The sequence below is a fragment of the Oryzias latipes genome, chromosome 1 (genome assembly GCF_002234675.1).
Source record: "Oryzias latipes chromosome 1, ASM223467v1".
Taxonomy (NCBI): domain Eukaryota; kingdom Metazoa; phylum Chordata; class Actinopteri; order Beloniformes; family Adrianichthyidae; genus Oryzias; species Oryzias latipes.
The window spans coordinates 25,184,611-25,208,350 of NC_019859.2; the positions used below are offsets into that span (position 1 = coordinate 25,184,611).

Below are 23,740 nucleotides of genomic sequence, written 5' to 3' on the forward strand. Positions count from 1 at the left end.
ACACTAAAACTCCCAACAGAAACGTAGCAATGCCTCCAGTTCCACCATTAATCAGATGGCCACCAATAATCTGTGCATATTAGTCTGACTGATATCATTGCCATAATGGTTTGGCCTTTGGGAAAAGCCAAGTAAGATTGATCATGCTAGTAGAAGGGGTTAAAACAGCAATATGTTACTTTAGCATTACCTCAGAAGGACTGAGCTCACTCTTTCCTGATGGAGTCATAAAACAAAAGGAAAAAGGTAGGGTTGCTTTAAGAAAGAGCACCAAGTGATCATGGATATTTTTATGTTATAGTATACAGTATTTTATTTCAACATTCCCACAAATAATAATATTTTTTGCATTTTAAGCAGGATTTTGTTGCATTCTCTCATGTAGCAAATAATTTGATTTTCTTTTCCTTGTTCAGCATAATTCAGCATAACATAAATTAATTAAAACACTGATTTAATGTGCCAGAAATTGTATTTCACAATGCTTTTCTTTATAAATCAATTTTTTTCTGGTCTGTTACTTTTGCTCCCGTTCTTTTGCAAACCAACAGATATAACAGAAACTTTCTAATTTTTGACATCATTTTTCAATGCTCACTCATAGCAGACCATTCAAAGCAAATTAATAAAGTTTTAAAGTAAATAAGAAAGCAAAGGCATAATATTTTAACAAGTGGACTCCTATTGAAACCTTCTAGTAGAGATGTTATAAAAGAGTTACATGTCATTTAAACTCAACATCCACAGTCCTCTTCTCACTCCTCTTTGGTACCGAATGAATCTAAAAAGAAGACCATAAAAGCAGGTTAGAACAGAGATCCATAAGGCCCACTAACTCCTTAAAGCCTGCATTTATTTTCAGCTAGGAGAAAATAAATTTATTATAAATTTATATTAAAATAAATTTCACTTATATTTTTTGCTTTCAAATAGATGCTAAGTGAAAGTTATTTTGCAGCTAAAGTGGTTTGCTGCATTTTTGCATCAATAGACGTCAAGGTGTTTATGTTAAGCTATGTTCACACTGCCCTCGGCAATGCACATTCAAGCCACCACTTCCAATAAAAACTCTATGTAAACCCATAAAATATGTGTTTAAGGCTCCGGCGTTTAAAACCTTTATGTTCATGCGTGGTTATGCAATTTTCTCTGACCATTTTTGGGCTCTATGCAGGGGCGGAGCTACAAGGAGGCAAGGAGAGGCAAAAAAAAAGAAAAAATGGACTCCCCCAATAACTCTCCAATTTCTGAGTCAATATTAGTATCATTTTGATAAGATTTAAAAAAATCACAAATTCAAGCTTTTTAAGCACTTATAAACATCAGCCAAAAAAATAAAAAATATAATTACAACTGCTCTATTAACTTAATAACGATAACAATTGTAAAACTGTTTCGAAGAGTGGCAAATGTGAACAGCACATCACAAATGAAAAAAAAAAAAAACTTAATTTAAAGTCTTCTGTTCTTCTCCCAACCGTCCATATGAAATGTTCTTACTCCCCCACTGGCTCTTCAAACAAATGTACGGCTATTGAACATGCATTAAAAGTTAACCCAGGTCCAACTTTGACCAATCAGGGACTCGGATTTGGCAGTGATTCACATAAGTGCCAACTGTTTGAAAACTTATCATGGAGGAGAAATTATTAATTGCTCAATTGTCCGGGCACAAGTCTTTCACATACAGGAATAGAGCTGTGAAAGAAAGCCTGAAGAAAGATTCACAAGATTTGCACCGTTTTGACATTTCACACTAAGCCTTTTCCAACTGTAGGTGGCCGACATGCGATAGAAAACAATAGCAAAAGAAGAAATTCCTCCCTGCTTGTCCAGTGTGAATGCCATGGGATAAACATGCGTTCAAGAATGTATGTTTAACATCCATCCATCCATCTTCTTCCGCTCATCCAGGACATCGCAGTCTAAACAAAGATTCCCAGACTACCCTCACCCCGGCCCCTTCTACCAGTTCCTCTTGGGGGGACCCAGAGGCATTCCCAGGCCAGCCAAGACACACAGTCTCTCCAGTCCAGGATGTCCTGGGTCTCCCCCGGGGCCCACACCCAGTGGGAAATTCCCGGAGCACCTCCCCGGGGAGGCATCCAAGAGGCTTTCGGACTAGATGCCCGAGCGACCTGAACTGGCTCCTCTCAATGTGGAGGAGAAGCAGCTTTACTCTTTGCGGGTGAAAAACCTTCTCACCCTATCTTTAAGAGAGCGCCCAGCCAACCTACGGAGGAAGCTCATCTCAGCTGCTTGTATTCGGAACCTTGCTCTTTCAGTCATTACCCATAGCTCATGACCATATGTGAGTACTGGAATGAAGATAGAAATCAAAGATTTAGCAATCATGACTCATCCCAGCCGCAAACCACCCCAATGCATGCTGGAGGTCCCGGCTCTGTGAAGCCAGCAGGACAACATCAAAGAGCAGAGCAAAGAGCAGAGAGGAAATCCTGTGGTTCCCAAACCAGACCCCCTCCGGCCCATGGCTGCGCCTATAAATTCTGTCCATAAAAACTATGAACAGAACTGCCGGAGTCCATCATGTACTGGGAACAGCTCCACAGTCAGAGACCCTTCCCCCACCTGAAGACAAAGGGACATGACTCTCTCATCCACCAGGGTTAACTCCAACCCCTCTCAAGGTACTGAGTTTCAGAGCCCAGACACGGAGGTGACCCCAACTATTTCTAGCCTGTAACCTCTCAACCTGAATCATTAAAATATCACTAGTCATCTCTCACAGTCAATGCATGTGTTTTATTTCTCCACCTTTTATTTCTCCTCCTGCCTCTCAGGGATAATGTTGCACTTACCATTTACAGCATTAAGCAATTTGCCTTCTTTACTTTGGCCGGCTGAGGGCAAAGCACAGCCCTGATGGCTTCATCAAACACAGTCTTCAGGCCACGCTGGGTCAGTGCTGAGCACTCCAGGTACTTCACTGCATCTGTGTCCATATGCAAACACACAGTAAACCTCAGAAAATTGTAACAAATTCTCTTAGAATAAACAAGACAAAAACAGGTAAAACATAGAAAAACCAAAATAAGTACATTTGATTGTTTTAGCAATTCTTTTTTGTTACTGCGCCTTTAAGCAAAAAATGTCACCCCCCCCCCCCCTCCCACACACACACATACTAAAAAACTCACTACAATTTGCACATATTTAGTACCTGGTAAAATGCATTTTTGACACAGTGAATGACCCCTCCCTCAAAAATGATGAAATCACAGCAGGTGAAATTGTAAAAAATAAACAAATAAAGAATTGGGCCAAAATCTAATAAGGGGCCAAAAAAAAAAGAAATTGAACATTCAGTAATGAAACAAAACCAACATGTCAGCCATATCCAAACAAAGTTTTTATCATAGTATGGACACAGGTTCTACGGCTTGATGGCTACTACATGCCGAAGTTTGAACTTTGGTGATTTTCATATTTTTGCACATGTATGGGAAAGGACAAGCTTTGTTTGGGTGATCTTTACAAAATGTCACACACCAACGACCACCACCAAAGTTTCTTTGACCATGAGAAGCAGCTACAATCTTGAATTTTTAAACAAACCTACAATTTTAAACTCCTCCAATAGAATTTAATCTATCGCCTTTTAACTTTTTGAGCATTACTGGGAAGCTACTTGGGTAAAAAAAAGGTTGGATTTAGAAGTTGTAGATTTTGGACAGTGTAAGTGTGGCAAACTCACAAAAGTGGTGTTCGCCTGTTGCTCACACAGTTTTTACTGGAACATTATCACAAAAAATAATACATGAATCCTTGGCTCAAGCGGAACGAAATTATATGACATACAATGGAATGTGGGCGTGATTAACAAAACCCTCTGTTGCCAAGGAAATCCAAACATTTATTTTTGGCAATTCTTCAAAATTATTTTTAGACCTGTTCGTCACTACCTGGCTGCCATTTTGAAAAAAGTGGGGTTTAAAGTAGCAGTGGCAGAAGGGTAGAGTGAGGGGTGTGTAGCAGCCACTAAAGCCAATGAGGGCAGATCAGGAGGGGGTGGCTATTGCTTGCATACAACACCACTCAGGCTTTAATTCATTTTTTTAAGCTCCAAAGTAAAATCTAAATCAACATGAATTTGTCCCATAAAACATCAAATACGTATATATTAAAAGCTTTATATTTTTCTTCAAAAAGCACATTTTTAGTTACAGGGTTGAGTGTTATACATGTAAACATATTAAATCACAGATCAGATCACAAATATTTATTTAAAAAAAAAAACAGAGCTGAAACAATATTGAGTATAACTGACCAATCTCCTTAGCCAGAGCTAAGCCTTGTGGATAGGTGATTGGTGCCAGTTTTTTTTCCTTTAGCTTCTCAATCGTATCTTTCTCATCCCTCAGATCCAGCTTGGTGCCCACCAGGATGATTGGTGTGGAAGGGCAGTGGTGGCGAACCTCTGGGTACCACTGCAAATTAAGGACATGAAAAAACAAACATGGAACATTTTCCTAATTTTTCTTTATTTTTTATTTACAACTAAATGTAAGTCTGGTAATGGCGTGCTTAAACGTTAAAGACTGAAAGTAAATGTGTTTGAATTTTTTTAACTATTTGGACTTCCTCTCCTTTTCCAGATTTTTCCTGGCTAACAGTTTGTAGATTTTCTGCATTTAATTCTCTTAGCTAAATAAATAACTTTCAATGTATTTTACAGTATATTTAAAATACCAGAAGTCATATTTGAAAAGATGGTAGGATGTTATTTAGTTTATCAGAAGCCAAGGGAGAAAAACAAAGGTTAAATAACTATAGATTTAGCTACTGAAAAAAATCTGAGATAAGCTTTATTCTTTAACCACTAGCTTTTTTTTCTTACACATGAACTTCTACTCCTGCTCTTTTTGTTTAATTCTTTCCGGAAATATGTGGATTTTACTTTTCCAATGAAATGTAGATAATGATCCTGTACCAAACGGAAAAAAGCAAAAAAAAGTTGTCTTGACCATCATGAAAAAAGAATCAAAAGGGAGACACAAATTTAATTTAAATTGAGAGTTTAAACAATGGTCAAAGGTCAATAATTCATGTTGTGTGGCTACTTTAAACAGTGCACAACCTCTTTGTGTCTCAATTTCAGGAAATGTGTAAAGTAATTTACCGAGATTCAATCTGATTAGAGATAAAAAAAAACTCTAAACCTATACAAGTATATTTGCTTAATTTTAAATTAATCCAATTTCTGTTCCAGATTAGTTCTGTGCTGGATTATGGGGATTATTGCAACCCATCATAGGGTGGGGCGAATGCAACTCCTAGCAAAAAGTAACACACTTGCACTTCATTTTATTCAGTACACTAAAAAATGAGAATAGCAAATATGCAAAAGACCATCTACGAGTGGGAAGTATACTATCTAAATATAGTCAGGACCATAAATATTTGGACAGAGACACGTTCTTTCTCATTTTGTTTCTGTACATTACCACAGTGAATTTTACATAAAACAACTCAGATGCCATTGCAGTGCAGACTTTCAGCTTTTATTCCATGGGTTGAACAAAAAGATTGCATAAAAATCCTTTCATTTCATGGGATTGTAAGTAATTGGACAGATGACTTCCATGCTATTGCATGGGCAGGTGTGGCCAATTCCCTTGTTATGTCATTATGAGTGAAGCAGATAAAAGGCCTGAAGTTGATTAGAGGACTCGTGCTTGCATTTTGAAGATTTTGCTGACAACATGCGGTCAAAGGAGCTCTCCATGCAGGTGAAAGGAGCCATCATTAAGCTGAGAAAACAGAAATTGCTACAGTATTAGGAGTGGCAAAATCAACAGTGTGGTACATCCTGAGAAAGAAAGAAAGCACTGGTGAACTCAGAAACGCAAAAAGACCTGGACATCCACAGAAAACAATAGTGGTGGATGATGGCAGAATCATTTCCACTGTGAAGAGGAACCCGTTCACAACAGCCAACCAAGTGAACAACACTCTCCAGGAGATAGACGTATCAATATCTAAGTCTAGCATAAAAAGAAGACTGCATGAAAGAAGATTTAGAGGGTACACTGCAAGATGCAAACCACTCATAAGCCTCAAGAATAGGAAGGCTGGATTGGACTTTGCTAAAAAGCATCTAAAAAAGCCAGCACAGTTCTGGAAAAACATTCTTTGGATAGAATAAACCAGAATCAACCTCTACCAGAATGATGGCAAGAGAAAAGTATGGAGAAGGCGTGGAGAAGCTCATGATCCAAAGCACACTACATCATCAGTAAAACACTGTGGAGGCAGTGTGTTGGCCTGGACGTGCATGGCTGCTAGTGGCACTGGGACACTAGTGTTTATTGACGACGTGACACAGGACAGAAGCAGCCCAATGAAGTCTTTTTTTTTCCCTTTCCCTTTTTTCCCCCCTTCCTTCTCATCTATAGGCTTTAATCATCAAAATGACAAGACTGTATTACATTTTTTGTAATGATTTCATACATTAATACAAAATAATAGTCATTGGTTTTTGGTTATTTCATTTGGCTGAACAGATACATTTGTTTCAATCAAATATTAAGATGAGAGTTCACTAATAAATTTGGTTTTACATGTATCTGAATATTTCCTCAACAGAGAGAGTGCTTTAATGGCCTTGACACTCCACTACGATTCATTTTAAAGAGGAATCTCATTAGAAGAACCAGAAAAGCTTTTTGGGCCTTTGGACTTTCCACACTCTCACCACTCCGTCCGCCTCGTCACTTCCCATTTACTGATGGGGCTGCGGACATTCTCATCCCTAGGAATGTGGTTGACGGCGTTGGATTTATTGTCCATTAAAAAGATGACGATAAATAATCATTTCTGTAGTCAAGAGCAGGATGTGCACTCACAGCATAAGTTAGCTTGACAGCGAAAGATTGGCGCAGAACAGTAGTGCACTCCCGAATGAGGAAAGGGATGCAAATCAAACGGCAGACATTCAAATCTGACAAGCACTACAACAAAAATAAAAATACAATATTAATGGAAAATAAGCTCTCTTGCCTCATTATGTAAAATGAGGCAAGTGACTGCAGTTTTTTGAGTAAAGTAGTTTTACATTTCCCTCTTATTTTAATTTATTTATAAGGGTTTAAAAAAAAAATGTTTTTCCTTTTATTGGGTTTTTAACATATTTTCAAAACAGACAACACTAACAAATTACAAGAAAGAAAAAAATGAATAATGTAGATATGAAATAAAAAAGACAAAAAAAATAATTACATGTTACATGTTACATTACAGGTTACATGTGCAAAATATCTTGATCGGATCAGTGGTCGGATTAAAATTCAACCGTGTACATGGGCCTAGAAAAACTTTTTCCAATTAGAACGAATGTTCACATAGTCACACTATCGGTCGGAATAAATCATTTGGGCATGCGCAATAGTGTTGAAAATACCTGAAGAAGAAATGAGTCCCACTGTAAACAAAGTGAGCTGCCATATACATTTATGCAGCTGCTCGGTAATATACGAGATGATCTTCTTAATGTGCTTTTATTAATGTCATGAAGCGCCTGTTCCCTCATCACTTCAATTTTAATCCGTGTGGTCAGTGCTTTTTTTTTTGTGGAAGAAAGGAGCAGGAAGAAGGGTTAGGAGAAGGCTAACACGGGCTAACAACATTTAGCTTTTGACGAACATAAAGTCCATGTGGGAAATGCCGCAATCTGCATCTTGGCTGGACATAAATATGTGGGAATAAACATCAGCCTTTATTTTGTCGGGACACGACTGGAAACACAAATCCACGTGATTGTTTGAACGCTTTCTAAGGACTGAGCAGCCTTTTTGCTTTGTTTGAAAAGCTCACACACCACCCGAAAGCCGCTGTGTGAGCTGGCTGCCCAAGCTCTGCTCGGACACAAGGTTCTCCTGAGTCCGGCAGCCGCTAACCCAGAGCGGCGGGTCGGAAGCCTCCCCCTTGGAGTGCACATGCACCAAAGCACCACCGCCCTGCCTGCAAACACAAAGCTATAACTCTGGATGCTCTGCTCACAGGCACGGTTCACTCGCGCTCCAAAGCTTTCTCTTAAGCACCGCACCTTCTATGCGTGACGTAAAACCAGAGCAGTAGTGACACACGATCGGAATGAACTGTTTACATGCAACTCGATCAGATAAACAATCGGCATAACCCACCTATCTTGATCGGAAAGAAATTGTGATCCCAACAAGTCTGATTGGGGTAGAGTATTCCGAACGGCGTGTTTACATGACGCATTTTTCTTCCAATCAGGCATTCTTTCTGATTACTTTTGTCCATGTAAACGCAGCTAGTGTCAGAGAAACATCAGACCAAAAGTTTGACAGCTTAGAGCAACCCCAAAACATGTGCGACAAAGATGCTGGAGCCTGTCCACAGCGTATACTGTGGACAGGCTCACAGTATACGACAGGGAATATCTTACTCAGTCTGAGCCTTGTACCGTGGAGCCTGTGTATTATCTTAGACTGAATCAAACCATGCCTGGCACAGATTGAGGTTGTGTGTGTGGAGCCTAAAGCTAGATCCCATTGCTCTTCTGAAATATTTCTTCTGAGCTCCCTCAAGTGCTGCAAAGTGCTGTGGCCATTGAGGTGGCTCAGTTTATTATGCAAATGTGAGATTCCTCCTCTAGTCGCAGGGTCTTTCAAGAATAATGAATCGGTAACAGATTCCTCTGGGAGTTGTGGGTAATTTGGAGAGTTGTGCCTAACAAAAACTTTAGTGAGTATTAGGCAAGTTATATTTGTCTTTCAACTACTAGATCAAATGATGAAAACAAACCATCAATATAAAGATCTTTGAAAACACGCAGTCCACGATCATACCAGTCAGCAAAATTAACATTTTTCATTGAAGGAGAAAACAAATGTTTTTTAACAATAGGGCCTGACAATGGATTTGCCTGGAGACCAAAATGATGCACAATCTGTTTCCATATTTTGACTGTATGAGATACAACCAAATCCTTAATCTTTTTTAGTGATATTGTAGTTATGTCTGCAAAAAAAAAATGCCTTAGGGGAAGAAGGGTTGCAATGGTTCTGTACTATCTCCATCCAGTTTGGAAATTTCTCTGTGATCCAAAATGAGATATTTTTAAGTTTACAAGCCCAATAATAAAGCTGAAAATTTGGTAAGCCCATTCCTCCTGAGGATTTTGGTCTTTGTAGAAACTACCGTTTAATCCAAGAGACTTTCTTATTCCAAATGAATTCCAGTATTCTCTTGTCTAGTTTTTTGAAGAAACAATTGCTTAGGTGGAGAGGAATAGATTGAAACATAAAAAACATGTGGGCAGCACTGTCATTTTAATCACCCCCACACGATCGGCAAGAGAGAGTGGAAGAAAAGACCATCTCTCAAGGTCACTTGTGGTTTGTTCTGCTAGTTTGGCGAAATTTTGGTTGTAAAGTTTTTTTACCGATGAGGTAACTGTAACTCCCAAATATGCAAATTGGTATGAAATCATGAAGGGAATTCCAGATCTATTGACCCGGGTGTCATTAATTGGAAAAATTATACTTTTATTTATATTTATCTTATAGCCAAAGAATGCTAGTTTTCTCATTATGCTTGGAAAAGAAATGCTAGGATTTGAGATGTATAACAGCAGATCGTCAGCATAAAGTGAAACTTTATGTTCTCATTTAGCTCTTACAATGCCTGTATAGTCCTCTAAAGTGCGTAAAGAGATTGCAAGTGGCTCAATTGCAATAGGAAAAGGTAAAGGGGATAATGGGCAGCCCTGTCTTGTGGACCTGGCAAGTGGAAAGTACTCTGATCTGTAGCCATTCATTTGAATAGAGGCGACCAGAAAAGCATATAATAATTTAAACCAGGAGATGAAACTGTCTCCAAAACCACATTTTGAAAGGGCAAAGAAGAGGTAAGACCACTCCACCCTATCAAAGGCCTTCTCCGCATCCAATGAGATGAGTAATTCAGGTGTGGGCTTTTCACCTCTTGTAAAGATGATATTAAAGAGACAACAAAGGTTTTTAGATAGCTGTCTATTTTTAACTAAACCATTTTGATCGGCATGGATAAGTGTAGGTAGCACTGACTCTAATCTCTTACTTAAAATTTTTGCCAGAATTTTAGTATCAACATTTAAAGGGCTTATAGGTCTGTATGAGTACACAAATGTAGGATCATTGTCTTTTCTATGGATCACAGCAGCCGAATTAACTCTGAGGTGTTCAGAGACATACTGTCTGCGCAGATCCAGGTGAATGCAGCCAAACTGATTGGGCGGCGTTTTTATAATACAGATGGACAAGGACCCAAAACAAACAGCCAAAGCAACTCAGGAGTTTATTAAAGCAAAGAAGTGGAATATTCTTGAATGGCCAAGTCAGTCACCTGATCTTAACCCAATTGAGCATGCATTTCACTTGTTGGAGACTAAACTTCAGACAGAAAGGCCCACAAACAAACAGCAACTGAAAGCCGCTGCAGAAAACCCAGCATCTGGTGATGTCCATGAGTTCAATACTTCAGGCTGTCATTGCCAACAAAGGGTTTTCAACCAAATATTAGTAATGACCATTTTGTTTTCAGTTATTTTATTTGTCCAATTACTTACGAGCCCATGAAATGAAGGGATTGTGTTTAAAAAATGCTTTAGTTTTTCACACTTTTATGCAATCTTTATGTTCAACCAATGGAATGAAAGCTTAAAGTCTACACTTCAATGGCATCTGAGTTGTTTTATTTAAAATTCACTGTGGTAATATACAGAGACAAAATGAGAAAGAATGTGTCTCTGTCCAAATATTTACAGTCCTGACTGTACTTCTTCAGACTAAACTGGAACAGTTTAAGCTTAGATGGTGTAAAAAAAATAAACTTCAAGTATACTGCCTCAATTTTAGTAAAGACTAAATATGGATCTACTTCAAGTATGCCCTGAATTGGCCTAATTTGTAGTTAAGTAATACATTTTTTCACTTCATATAAGACACAATAACTTAATAACGTTTTAATGTGATAGATTGACTAATCTTTAGTTGAAACATCCTGAATGTAACACTTTTTAAATTAAAATATGCAAAATGTTCTATTGTAGAATAATGACAGACACTTTGTTTTAACATAGTGAACATTCAGTCAATTGGTCTATAAATTAGATAGAAAATAAAAGTGTTTTAAGAGATCCTTAGTTATTTCTGTGTATTATTCTATTTCAACACAATTTTTTATTTTTATTTTGGACACACCCTCCTGGTTGAAACACTTTTGTCCTTAATTATTTTTGTTTCATCCATGATCAGGTGGATGAAGTCAAGGTTTTACAAAAAAAAAGGGGGGGCTACTTGAGACTCACCTTAGCTCTGACATTTTCATAAGAGGCAGGGCTCACCAGAGAGAAACAGATCAGGAAAACATCCTGCATGGAGAGACAGAGAGATCTGAGTAGCTGCTGCAAATATTTTTGAGCCAAATTTGTTGTGATAGGCAGAAAACAAAAATAAAAAAAACCTTTAAATTCACTTCTTTAATTTTTAGGTTAAACTAAAATACTTGGATAAAAGTAAAAGCAGTAAACCTAAAAAGTTATTTTCTTGTTAATAACTATATTTAAAAAGTTTTCTTTTTTAAACAATTGTGAACTTTTTTTTTTAACTGTCCTCTGGAGACTAGGAACAAAATGTCTCTTTCACAGATTGGTTCAGATTCAACAGCCAGGGACAAAAAGAACAGTGCTTCCTTATGAAAAATGTGCATATGTGCATGTGTGGAATGAAAGTGTACCGTCTGTGGGTAGGACAATGGGCGGAGCCTGTCATAATCTTCCTGTCCTGCTGTATCCCACAGGCCCAGGTTTACAGGCTTGCTGTCCACCATCACATTAGCTGAGTAGTTGTCAAAGCTGTCAGAAGCACAGAAGATCAGCAATAAGTCAGGTGGTTGTTTGAATAATTAAATGGTTTATTCATTAGTGATAACAGATTGTCATTGCAACAAAAAGCCCCACTATGAGTCATTGGTCCTTTGGGATTTGATAAAAGACACCTCATGTTGCAGAAAACAAGATAATTAAAATTGTATGCATAAGTATGCATTGTAGGGCATAAGAAAGTCAATTATTTTATTACTCATTTATCACAAAACTTAAAAAACATTTAAACACTCAATCATGTTAAAATCGACAATTTATGGAACAATGTTAGGTTTCACAAGTTATCAGCTTTTTCCTGCATGTTTTCACTGAAAACGGGAACATCTTCACAATCTACAATTAACTAACACTGCCCTCTTGTGGTCAAAATAAATAACCAAAGTTTTGAAGCTCATGTATAAAATGAATGCGAAAACTAAAATTTGTGTTTCTTTCTTTACCTCCGAGCCCCTAAAGTACATAGAATTAAGAAATAACCTTTGATGCTGTTAGGGAAAATTCAGTGATTTTGATTTATCAGTTTGATTAATCATCAAACTGATCAATCAAACTGAGGCCCAAAATATTATTTTAGTTGAGAACAATATACTGTTTGGTGTCTTAAGAAGGCATCACAGCATCTATTTAGAAAATATACACTCAGATTTGTGTAGACTTATTAAGATTTCAGACTTACTTCAGTGTCACCTAAACACTTTTACAACTGCTTTTTAAAGTTTAAAAAAATTATATATATATATATATATATATATATATATATATATATATATATATATATATATATATATATATATATATATATATATTTTTTTTTTTTTTAACTAAAACGGAAGTATAATGATAAATAACTACATGCAAAGTCTGAAAAGGGCTTTGGACTAAGTTTGGCAACTTATTGAGTCTTTTTTTCACTTAGGTCCAAACTTAAACGTTTTCAATGTAATTGTTCAGGAATGCAAGAAATATACACAAACACTGAAAACAAGCAATTTTGTTCAAAATAAGTCTTATTAAGTTTTTTTCTTGAAATAAGAAATATAAATCAAATAATCTTGTTGAGTCCTTTACATCCATTTATTTAATTACTTTTTAATTGCTTTGAATTTTTAAATAGATTGAATATTTAAAATGTCTTGTGGAGATTCAGTGCTAAACTCAAGTTTAGCATTTGTTCTCACAGCTGTTTTCATAACCATGCTGTATTTAAAAACGTCTTTAAGCAGTCTATTTTAACCTAAGAGAAACATTATATATTCTTAAAAATATTTATATTTGCTGAAAATAACAACAAAAAACAGAACTGTAGTCAAAACAATTCCAGTCATGCAGATAAAATATTTTTATTGTGGTTTTGTGCTTTTCTTAAGGTTAAAATCTGATATTTGATTCTTTCAATTGTGCCACTGCAAAAAGGGTTATGCAAAAAGAACACAAATCCTACTAAAATCACTAGAAATTAGAAAAATTATCTTTCCATGCAGCAAATCATTTTTCCTTAAGAAATCTTAAGATATCAAAATCGAAAAAAAGGAGTTTTACACAGGCATTAAAAAAGGAAGTTTTAAGTAGAAAAAAGCAAACAGTGACATGTAATTACTTTTAATATAATGCTATGCAGCCTAACATATTTTGCTAGTTCGAAATAAATGTTTTGTATTTGTATTTTTTGAAATTCTATCTAACTGAAAACAGTGACAAAAAAAAAACAATAACTAGTGTAATAAGCAGAAATTACTCAATACTATTGTGATCTATTGTGAACAAAATGAGAATACAATCTTTGTACAAGTTGGCCCATCCTAATACATTTTCATAAAATCTACAACTAGCACTTATTCTTAAAACATAAATCAAAATTTCTGCTTCCAAATTAATGACAATGAATGCTAGTGTCTAACCTGTCAACCTTTACTGAAAAAATATAACCTCCTTTATTACCTCCTTAATTTAATTTGAGTGTTTTTGTACGGAGCCCCTGCCTGACATTAAAAAATAAAATATGTCTCGTTCCCAGAGATTAATGTCTTGTTCCCACAAATTAATATCTTGTTCGTACAAAATAATATTCCGTTCACACAAGATAACATTACGTTCCCTCGAAATGCTATTTCGTTCCCTCTAAATGATTAATTTGTGTGAACGAAATGAGCAAAAGCCGCTTTCAGCAGTAACTTCCGTGTCTCTGTGACCCACATTCATTCAAGAAAGGTAAAAGAAAAACAAGAATTATCAATTTATTACTGTCTCAATGAATATAAGAAAAATATCATAAGATTTATGATACCTAGGCTTGCGGCTTTGCCATACGATTCACCGGACATAGCTCCTACTAGCTCTGCCGTGGAGCTCTTTTGCTTGTCATGGCGGCATTTGGGCAGGTGGCTGGCCGGTAGACAGATAGCCAGCTGATATTGTAGTTTAGGATCGAATACGAATAATAATATTCAGGACTTGTCTTTTATTAACATACTCTTTAGCAGTCGCTTTAAGGTTAGGAGGCTACGTAAGGGTTAATGGCAGACGAAGTATGCATAATCACTTTTTAACGCACGGCGTGGAAGCCTGATGGCAGAGGACGGTTCAAAAAGTTATAATGCATTCTCCAAAGGCCATTAACCCGCTTATACCAAGGTCACTTACAAAACAAATAAATAGTAACCAGTTTTTAGTCCTTAATTCTTGTTATTTTTTTCCAATTTGGATCGCTTTTCTCACAAAAAGCAAACTAATTATTACGTGGTACCGCGCGGAAATAGTCAGCTTCGCAAGATATTAATTTGTGGGAACAAGAAATTAATCTGTGGGAACGAGACATATTTTAATTTTTTAATGTCAGGACATGGACTCCGTATTTTTGAGTGTTAAATCAAGTTTTTCAGTTGTCCCAAGTATAAAGCAAACTGATTTTGACTCATTTTCCTTAGATTTTCCATAAATCTAGATCCTAGCTCTTGATGAGACAAAAATTCGTGACTGTGATGATTTTGAAAAAAGTTTGGAAAGGTGAAGAGCAAAGATAAGTTAAAATAACTTAAAAGTAATGAAATATCTTGCAAAGATTCAAAACCATGTTTATAGAGATTCAAGTATCAAATAAAGTTTAGTCAAAGTATTGAAATGCCAAACTATATTTAATCTATAACAACGCTTGAAGAGTACGTTTGCAGTTGGATCAAAACAAAGGTTAAATAGGTTGTAATTCAGTAAGAATCCTGCCTTTTGTTTTCCATCATTTAAATTCTGAACAGGCGTGACTTCAAGACGTTTTGTGTTTTCCTTCCCCTGCATGTGGCAGCAAGTCTAAACTTGGCCCTAACAACACTATCAGACATCTAATGTGGCATGTGCTTAAGTTTTTTTCTTTTTTTCTCAGTGTACCAAGGACTATAATGGTGTTAAAATATGTAGCCTACATGTATATCCATCTATGTTGAAAATAATAATGTCTGGAGTCACTTGTGCTTTAACTAAACTTTCATTTTTCTTCTTTGCACATGTACGTGGATGTGTACTTGTGTCTTATACTCACACAGTAGGAATGTACTCCCCAGGGAAAGCATTGGTAGTGTAGCTGATGAGAAGACATGTTTTACCCACAGCTCTGAAATGCACAGACCAAAACACACATAGAGACACATCAGAGAGGAACAAAACAGCATCAGCACATCATTGTTGTCTGCAGTTTACACCACAGTTGTTCAATTTTATCAAGTTTTGTCAATCTATGAAGAAGCACACTGACTTCTGTAAAAGACATTCACAATTTCCAATTTAGTCCTCACAGGAAATGATTCAACATGTTCTCTGACCTAAATGAGCCACAGTCAAACTGTAACCTGCTAATGTTTTGTGCTGCCGCTGAACGGTCATCCACGCTGCATCTACAATTGCACGACATTTTAGGTTACCTTACTGCACACTCGTAAACCATTTTATTGCAAGAACACTGACTCTGACATAAAAACAAGTTTTAATTGCTATAATTCATTCATCTTCTTAACCGTTTTGTCCCTTTCGGGGTCACGGGGCTGCTGGAGCCTATCCCAGCCACCCATGGGTGAAGGCCGGGGACATCCTGGACAGGTCGCCAGTCTGTCGCAGTGCCACAAATCACACACCTATGCATACTCACATTCACACTTTCTTGCTGTGAGGCAAGAGCGCTAACCACTGCGTCACCGTGCAGCCCCTAATTTTTTAATAACATGTTAAAAATTGAGCTGAGTCTTTAAGTCTGCTTGGAGAGCAGGCTGAAAAACCGACTCACTGTAACTGCAAAATGAGCTGTTAGTTTCAACATACACAATGACGCTGCATTTATGTGGGGAAACCTGTTTCCAAACAGTTAGCAAGCATGTAAAACTCACTGCATAAAAGATTTTACAGAAAATGTATATTCTTCGGCATAATAACTCTGTTTAAATCCACAAAATAAAGTGTGTGCATTTTTCATTCACTCCTCAGTCGTTCCTCACTGATGTGGCCACAGCTGCCCTGGGGCAGACTGACAGTTCAGTCATGACATGTTGAGGGATCTTGTAAGTTTTTGCTCACAACAATGTTGGTTTAAGATGTAAAAATCTTGACATGAGTGTTCCTGAAAAAAGATCCTTATTAACGCCACTGTCTCATTTTGGATCCACATATTTTTAACCTGGTGGAACTGAAATATTAAGAATCAATTATCGACAAGGGAGCATGTAAACATTTAAAAAATGAATAACAATAGATGAGTTACTCTCACCATAAACCTTTTCCTGCCAAAAGTGTTTCTGAGATTTCATGGAGGCAGCCATTCTGAAATGAGCAGTGAAAGAAATCCCTTCTACTGCCCCTAGTGGAATGATTATGCACTACATGGTAGAAAACATGTAAGTTTGGGTCATGCTAATGAGATAGGGGGTCTCAGAAATGCTTTTATCAAAGATGATATGAATTTATTATGATGAGGTTAAGAGTGTTCTACAAATTTACTGCCATTTCTCATCAGCAAACTTTCATCAAAGTGTGTGGTAAATCAGCACTGCAGTTTCTTTCTGAAAGACTGGAAATTATTCGCATTTTAACCACAAAACTCCTTACATCCTAATGGAAGGTTCTCAATTAATTAATTAATTTCATGTGAGATTACACTTTTTTCTATATTATGGTGAAATTTGTCACTTGTTAACCAGTTTGATTAAAAAGGTCAAGTTCTCCTAAACTTGTTGACTTTATTGCTTAAGATCCTCTCTACAGCAAGACGCAGGACCATCCCTTATTACCATATAAGTCATGTTTTTTATTCTTTCCATAGTTTGCCGGGGGTCAGATTCATATGCAGGTCGAATGTATTTGTGATTTTTCAACTAGTAAACAGCAACAACCGCTAGATGTTACCGTATTTGTGTATGAGTGTTTGCTACTGACAGCAATACAGAAAAAGAAAAAGAAGCACTGCTCAACCTTACGCCAGGCTTGGCCGAATTGTTTCAAAGCGACACAGAGGATGAGGGATTCAATGGATTTAGTTATTTAAAGTGATATAAAGAGTGTAGTTGACTTGTTAGCATGTTATTTACAGCATGGTTATTGTAATAATTGTTTATATGTTGTGCTAATATACATTTTGTTGATGATTCATGAAGCTAAATAAGCATCATTGTGTTATTGTAGTAAAGCGTGCATGTATTCAGCCTATTATTATATATTCCATTATTGTGATTTACCTTTCAAGATGAAATGGGCGTTCTTGTTTTTATTTTGTTATAAAACATGTGAAAGTGCAACTGATACTCAAGAGTAACTTATATACGATTTTTTCTTTTTAATAATTCATTTTTTTGCTGCTGTGACTTTTACTCAGGAGCAATTTATAGTCCCACAGACAGGTTGGTTAATATTGTTGATAGCAAATTAATGCTTTATTTGATTTTACTGCGTATGTCCACAGTTTTTCACTTATTTTAATTGTTCAATTATTAAACTTTTTTTTTTTTTTGCTATTTAAAGATTTATACAGAAATTCTGACTGTGCGTTTTTGTCATTAAAAAAACCTGCACTGCTCTGTTGGTTGACTTTTTAAATTATCTGTCGTTACAATTTTTTTCCAATCAGAGTTTTTGTGACAAACCTGGCAACTCAAAAAGGACTGTATTAAAAACAAAGAATACATGCTTTACTTCAGGTTTTGTTATGAAAGGTCAGAATCCTGTGGTTGATGTCTATGGAGTCCTATACTGTTCATAATTAAATAAATAAATATTTAATTAAATAAATAAATATAACCTCATGCAAATACACAATCAACCAATAAATCTCTCATAAATATATAAAAAGATCCTGAAATTGTGAAAAACCTGCAAACAGATTTTAAATTAGCCATTATATCATTCAATATATTTCATTTTGCTTTAAAAACCATTATTTTAAAACAGCATTTTAAAATATTCATTTTAATCATGTGGAATATTATTATAATTCTACGCCTTTTTTCAGAACCTTGGATTTCAAAATCAATATTTTGCAAAGTAGCTTTGTTTTTATTTCATGTTGCTGTTTTTCACAATGGCGTATTTATTTCATGATGAGCTTTTTCAGGAGAATGTGTCTGTCTGTCAATCAAACTAGACAAGGCGGAGACACTTTTGTGATTGGCTACTCCTTAACTCAGACATGAGCAGCAGCACCCTGACTACATCGATCGAAGATGCGTCACCAAACTTGACGGCGCAATGCACTCTCCTCAACACTAGGGGGAGTATGCACCTCAACACATCCACAGTGTTACACGAAATTGGGCAGTTTTGGTTCTACATTTGAGGACAAAAGTGGCTTTGGGCGAGTGTGCATAATTCGGGTGATTTTGTGGTCGGTTCTGCAATTTTCATCTTCTCATGAACATCTAGTAGTAGTCTAAGTTAGGCTGGGTGGTTGTTGGAGTTCCACAAAACTTCTATGAACTGGAGTTCCATGAACGCAACATGCAGCGTGTGGGATGGGCTACCAGCTAATGTTTTTAGCCTTATAGCCACATGGAGCGGTTGCCTGTGCTTATCTCAGTAACAATGCATGGATGCACAATGTACATGGAGTGTTAAAAGATTAGGTTTATTTATTTTGAATAGTTTCACAGGATTACAATGTTTCCATGTTTGAGTTCATGAGATCATCCCAGAGAGAGTCTATGCTTCAGCTCCTGCAGTCACTCCAACTACGTCTTTAAATTACGTGTAAATCAGAGCGCCCAGGCAGCGCGAGAGTGTATGTGTAAGCGCAAGTTAAGGGTCTGTTGCCCAGTCCCCCGGAAAAGTAATAGTAAAAAAAGGTATCCTCCAAAGTACAGAGCCTGATTATGGAGTAAGCCCTGGCTGTAGAATTGCTCAATCAATCCTGGATCTCCGCTGCGTTTTCCGACCACGGTCAGAAACGTCATCCCAGGAAAGGTTCAACATATTCCCGGGAGCGAAAAATAAAATCAGAGGACCTGATTATAATCATTGTCTCAGTGAAAATAGAAAAATATAAGGTTCAGGAGGCCTGAGCAGGCTTGTCCCGCTTTGCGCAGCTCGCCTCCCGCGAGCCAACACACAGTGTGAGGCAGAGGCACGATGTGAGCTATGAGTGAATGGCGTAAGAATGAGGAGTGTTTCAACGGGGGACTTATAGACGTGGACGACCGGAGCTCCTATGTGGTTTGGTCCACACAAACCCTCAAACTACAAAAACAGAGTTGTCTATGTTTGGTGCAGCAGACAGATTGTTTGTCTCTATTTGATCTATAATGTCAGCAAAGCCGCGCGGATATCGCTGAAATATGTCATCTCTCTGACTGGTACACCGCTAAGCGGGTATCGAGGAATAAGAGTCGATTTCCATGGATGAGCCAATAATCGTTTAGACCCCGCCCACTTTCACTGATTGACAGATAGACTCATTCTCCTGAAAAAGCTCTTCATGAAATAAATAAGCCATTCTGAAAAACACCAACATGAAATAAAAACAAAGCTATTTTGGAAAATATTGATTTTGAAATATGAGCTTCTGAAAAAAGACAGAATTATAATAATATTCCACATGATTAAAAATGAATATTTTAAAATGCTGTTTTAAAATAATGAACAGGTTTTTAAAGCAAAATGAAATATATTGCATAATATAATGGCTAATTTAAAATTAGTGTGCAGGTTTTTCACAATTTCATGATCTTTTTATATATTTATGAGAGATTTATTGGTTGATTGTGTATTTGCATGAGGCCATATTTATTTATTTAATTAAATATTTATTTATTTAATTATGAACAGTATAGGACTCCATAGATGTCAGAGTAAACTAATCAGAGTAAATGTGTCCCTGATTAAAATTCACAAGACTCAAGCAGTTTAGAAAACCCTTTTAAAATAAAGAATATTGCAATGGTGGAGTCCAAGTTGATATTTTTGCATATAAAAAAACTAGCAAAGCGAACAAAGCATAGCATTATTTGTAGAAAGCATTCAGGAAAATTCTTTTTTTATTCGAACTAATGTTCATAACACCAGCTCATGATTAGTAAACACATAAACAAATTAAAATGAATCATAAAGCATTAAAAATTGTGAACATAATTATGATAATATTATTTTATGTAGTGTATTTTTATTTAACTCACAAACATAAACTTGTGAGAAAAAAGAAGCAATATATTAAAAAGACAAGTTTGTTGAGTAATTATGACATAGAACTTAAAGAAGTCTTTGAGTAAGTCATCATTTTAACAGTACAGTTAGAAGGCTTAGTAGTGTTGTCAGTGACTCATACCAACCAGGAACTGTCAGTATGTGCGAGTAAAATGTATTTTATCTTTGTGAAGGCCAGATTGCTTCTGATCACAAGGTAATTTAAGGCTTGATTTTATATTCATGGTGCGAATAAATGTATCAAGATGCAAAGCACAAACTGAGGCTGAGACTTTAAATAAAACATCTTATAATGTCTGCAAATGCTCTTTGAAATATAGAAGTGCAGGTGCACGTTTGTTTTGTGGTACCTTGAGTCATAAAGGAACTGACATTTTTCAGAAGGCTCAGTTAAAAGAGGAATCAGCTAAACTAAGCGTAAAGAAAGACTTTACTGACAAAAATGTTCCTTTGTTTTGAGTCTTTTGTTCCATCAGCTGCTGCTGTATGTCACATTCCTACATTACCTGGTTTTAGTATGGCAAACATGCTAGAAGATTCTAAATTTGCTTTGTTTAGCTTTGCCACTTTTTGTGCTCAAACGTTTCCCTGGTCCTACCCTCTAAGAGCATCTCTGCTTTTTGATATTTTACAAAGTTTCTTTTTTGCTTGTTTGATACATTCTAAAATTCCTTCCCCATTCAGGCTAAATCTATAAAAAGCCTCATCTGAATAGTTGCAGTAGAATTGTGGTATTGAGCTCCTATACGTTATCCATAACTTCAACAGAGTTACACATAGTTTTTCATAATGACTGTTTTAAATGTACACCATCCCTAAGCCAAAAAGTACAGCTAAATTATATTTTATTAAATAAACTTGAGTATAATTCTACGTTCACACCGCCCTCAGCATTGCGTGTTCAAGCTGTCACTTCCAATAAAAAGTCTTAGTAGAGACTAAGTATACTTGCAATGCACTCAAATAGACTACTTTTTACTAGGAAATAGTTTTCTTGTTAAAATAAATACATATAAATAAATAAACTCTGAAAAAGTGATGTTTGGAGGCTGATTAAATATCTTTGTTTTTTTTTTTTTTCTTTTGCCCCACTGTTTACTCCCTTTAGTCATAGTTATACATACAAATTTTCTAGCTAGTGAACTAGTGAAAGAAAATTGTCAATATACATCTGCTAATATCATAGCATAGAAATTCATTGTTTTTTGATCCCACATTTTTTTACTTGAAAGTATAAAGGCGTAATATAAAAAAATCTGTGATGTTGTTTATTAATTTATTGTTTTTGATTTTTACATTTTTTATGTTATTTCTCAGAAAGAAAAACTGCATATCATTATCTACTCAGTGATGTCCCATAATCTACCATTTCTGATTTCTCATTGTTTCATTTTTTAACACTTCATTTTGTTTTCTGGAAATTAATTTTGTTTTCTGAAAATATTTTTTTACATTTTGGTTTCTGGAATTTTATTTTGTTTTCTAAAATGTAATGTTGTTTTTTTTATTTTTGTTTTGCTTTTTTAATTGTTTTTGTGATCTTTGAAATGTTTTTGCATAGAGTGATTTGTTGGTGTAATTTACACTTCAGGGCTACCATACTTTTCACCACGTGACGTATGATTTTTTTTTAAACACATACTTCAGATTGAAAGCAGTAAACTATATATTATCAATTTGTGCATGTATTATATCTGATTCTTCTGTGGTTAGGGTTTCCTTGGCTTGAAATGTCTACTTTAGCCTGTTAAAAATACATTCAGAAAGACAATACAGAACAATAGAGAGCTGGGTAGAAAACTTCCTTATGAACAACTTCCTCCTTCTATACTTTAACCCACACCACACAAATGGCACATTTCTACACATTTTAAGCTGTTTCTAAATAGTTTACTACCACTTATGTGGAATGAAATGGCTTAAACAAAACTGCTATGCCTATTTTTTTATTCCAAACATCGAATTTTGTGTGTGCCCACAAACTGTTCCCCCTTCTGCCTCATTTTAAAATCAGACATGCAACAGGAAGTTAAACACGGAGCGAAATGCCGTTACAGCATCAATGTGCTGCCGCCTCAGATAGTTTAACATTTTACCAATTTGCTGTTGTAATGCGTATTACTGTGCCTTTAGGGGATAAAATAGTGTCTAATTCCAAACCAGTGAAGTTTTATGTTTAAACATAAAAGAATATCTTAACCTTTGTATAAATTCACTTCATATTGTAATTACTAAGAGTGTAATGTAGGTAATTCAAGCTTTTAATTTTCTATTTTTGAGTTTTGAGCACTTCTCAGAAAAGGGTGCTATGGTTTGCCATGACAGGATTTTGCTGCATGTTGTGACCTGCACAGCTCATCCAGGACTCTCTGCATATCAGTGCTGTCAAAAACCCCAGTAAAAATCTACATGTTACACTGGATACTCAGTGAGCCTTTAATGGTAAAAATACCGTGACAGAAACATTTTTGACGAAACACCAAATCACACTGCCTCATCTTAGCGGAAGTTGATCTAACCCCTCTCCGTGCCTGACAGGCTTCAGTTATAAACTCTGAGTTTACAATCGATTTTAGCTAAACCAACCTAAAATGGGTAAACTCTGTATGCAAGCTGATGTTGTGACATGAAAAGTTGCCAAAAAAAAACGACATACCCATCTCCAACGACCACGCATTTGATAGCTTGCATCTTGTTACGCTTCGCCTGTGCTCTGTACTATGATAGAAACAGACACGAAGAGGAAGGTTAAAAGCTCAGATGAGCATGCAACTACAGGAAGCGGTTGCACACCTCCCTCCTTCCCCTTCAATTGCCACCTCTTTCTCTGCCTCCATCTCCCCTTCTTTACTTTTGCACACATCCCTTCCTGGATGTTTTGTTTTTTAATATTTGTCTTTCTTAATATATTAAGACTAACAAATAATATTATATTATTTGTCTTTCAGGAGCAGAAATAAAAACTGAAAACATGTACAAAGGCTAAACATGTTGATTTAAATATTTAGCAAAAAACCTCTTCCACACCAGTAACTAAGTGTAAGATTAACAAAAATAAGAGAAAGAAAGTATAGGAATAATTCTGATGAAAAAAAAAACTTGTCTGATAACTTTTCTTGATTCATATAGGAACACTTAACTACAGAAATCCCCTTTGATCAACAT

General features: G+C 36.1%; 1 protein-coding gene across 1 annotated transcript; it reads right to left on the reverse strand.

Moving 5' to 3' along the window:
* Positions 1-285: 285 nt before the first annotated feature.
* LOC101163549 (Rac family small GTPase 2) lies at positions 286-23,363 on the reverse strand. Its single transcript, XM_023959004.1, has 7 exons — positions 23,232-23,363; positions 15,444-15,515; positions 11,767-11,884; positions 11,339-11,401; positions 4,292-4,451; positions 2,823-2,956; positions 286-781 (listed from the first exon to the last, which is right to left on the reverse strand). The coding sequence occupies exons 1-6, from the start codon at positions 23,264-23,266 to the stop codon at positions 2,826-2,828; spliced, it is 579 nt and encodes a 192-aa protein (XP_023814772.1). The 5' UTR covers positions 23,267-23,363; the 3' UTR covers positions 286-781; positions 2,823-2,825.
* Between the last annotated feature and the right edge of the window lie 377 nt (positions 23,364-23,740).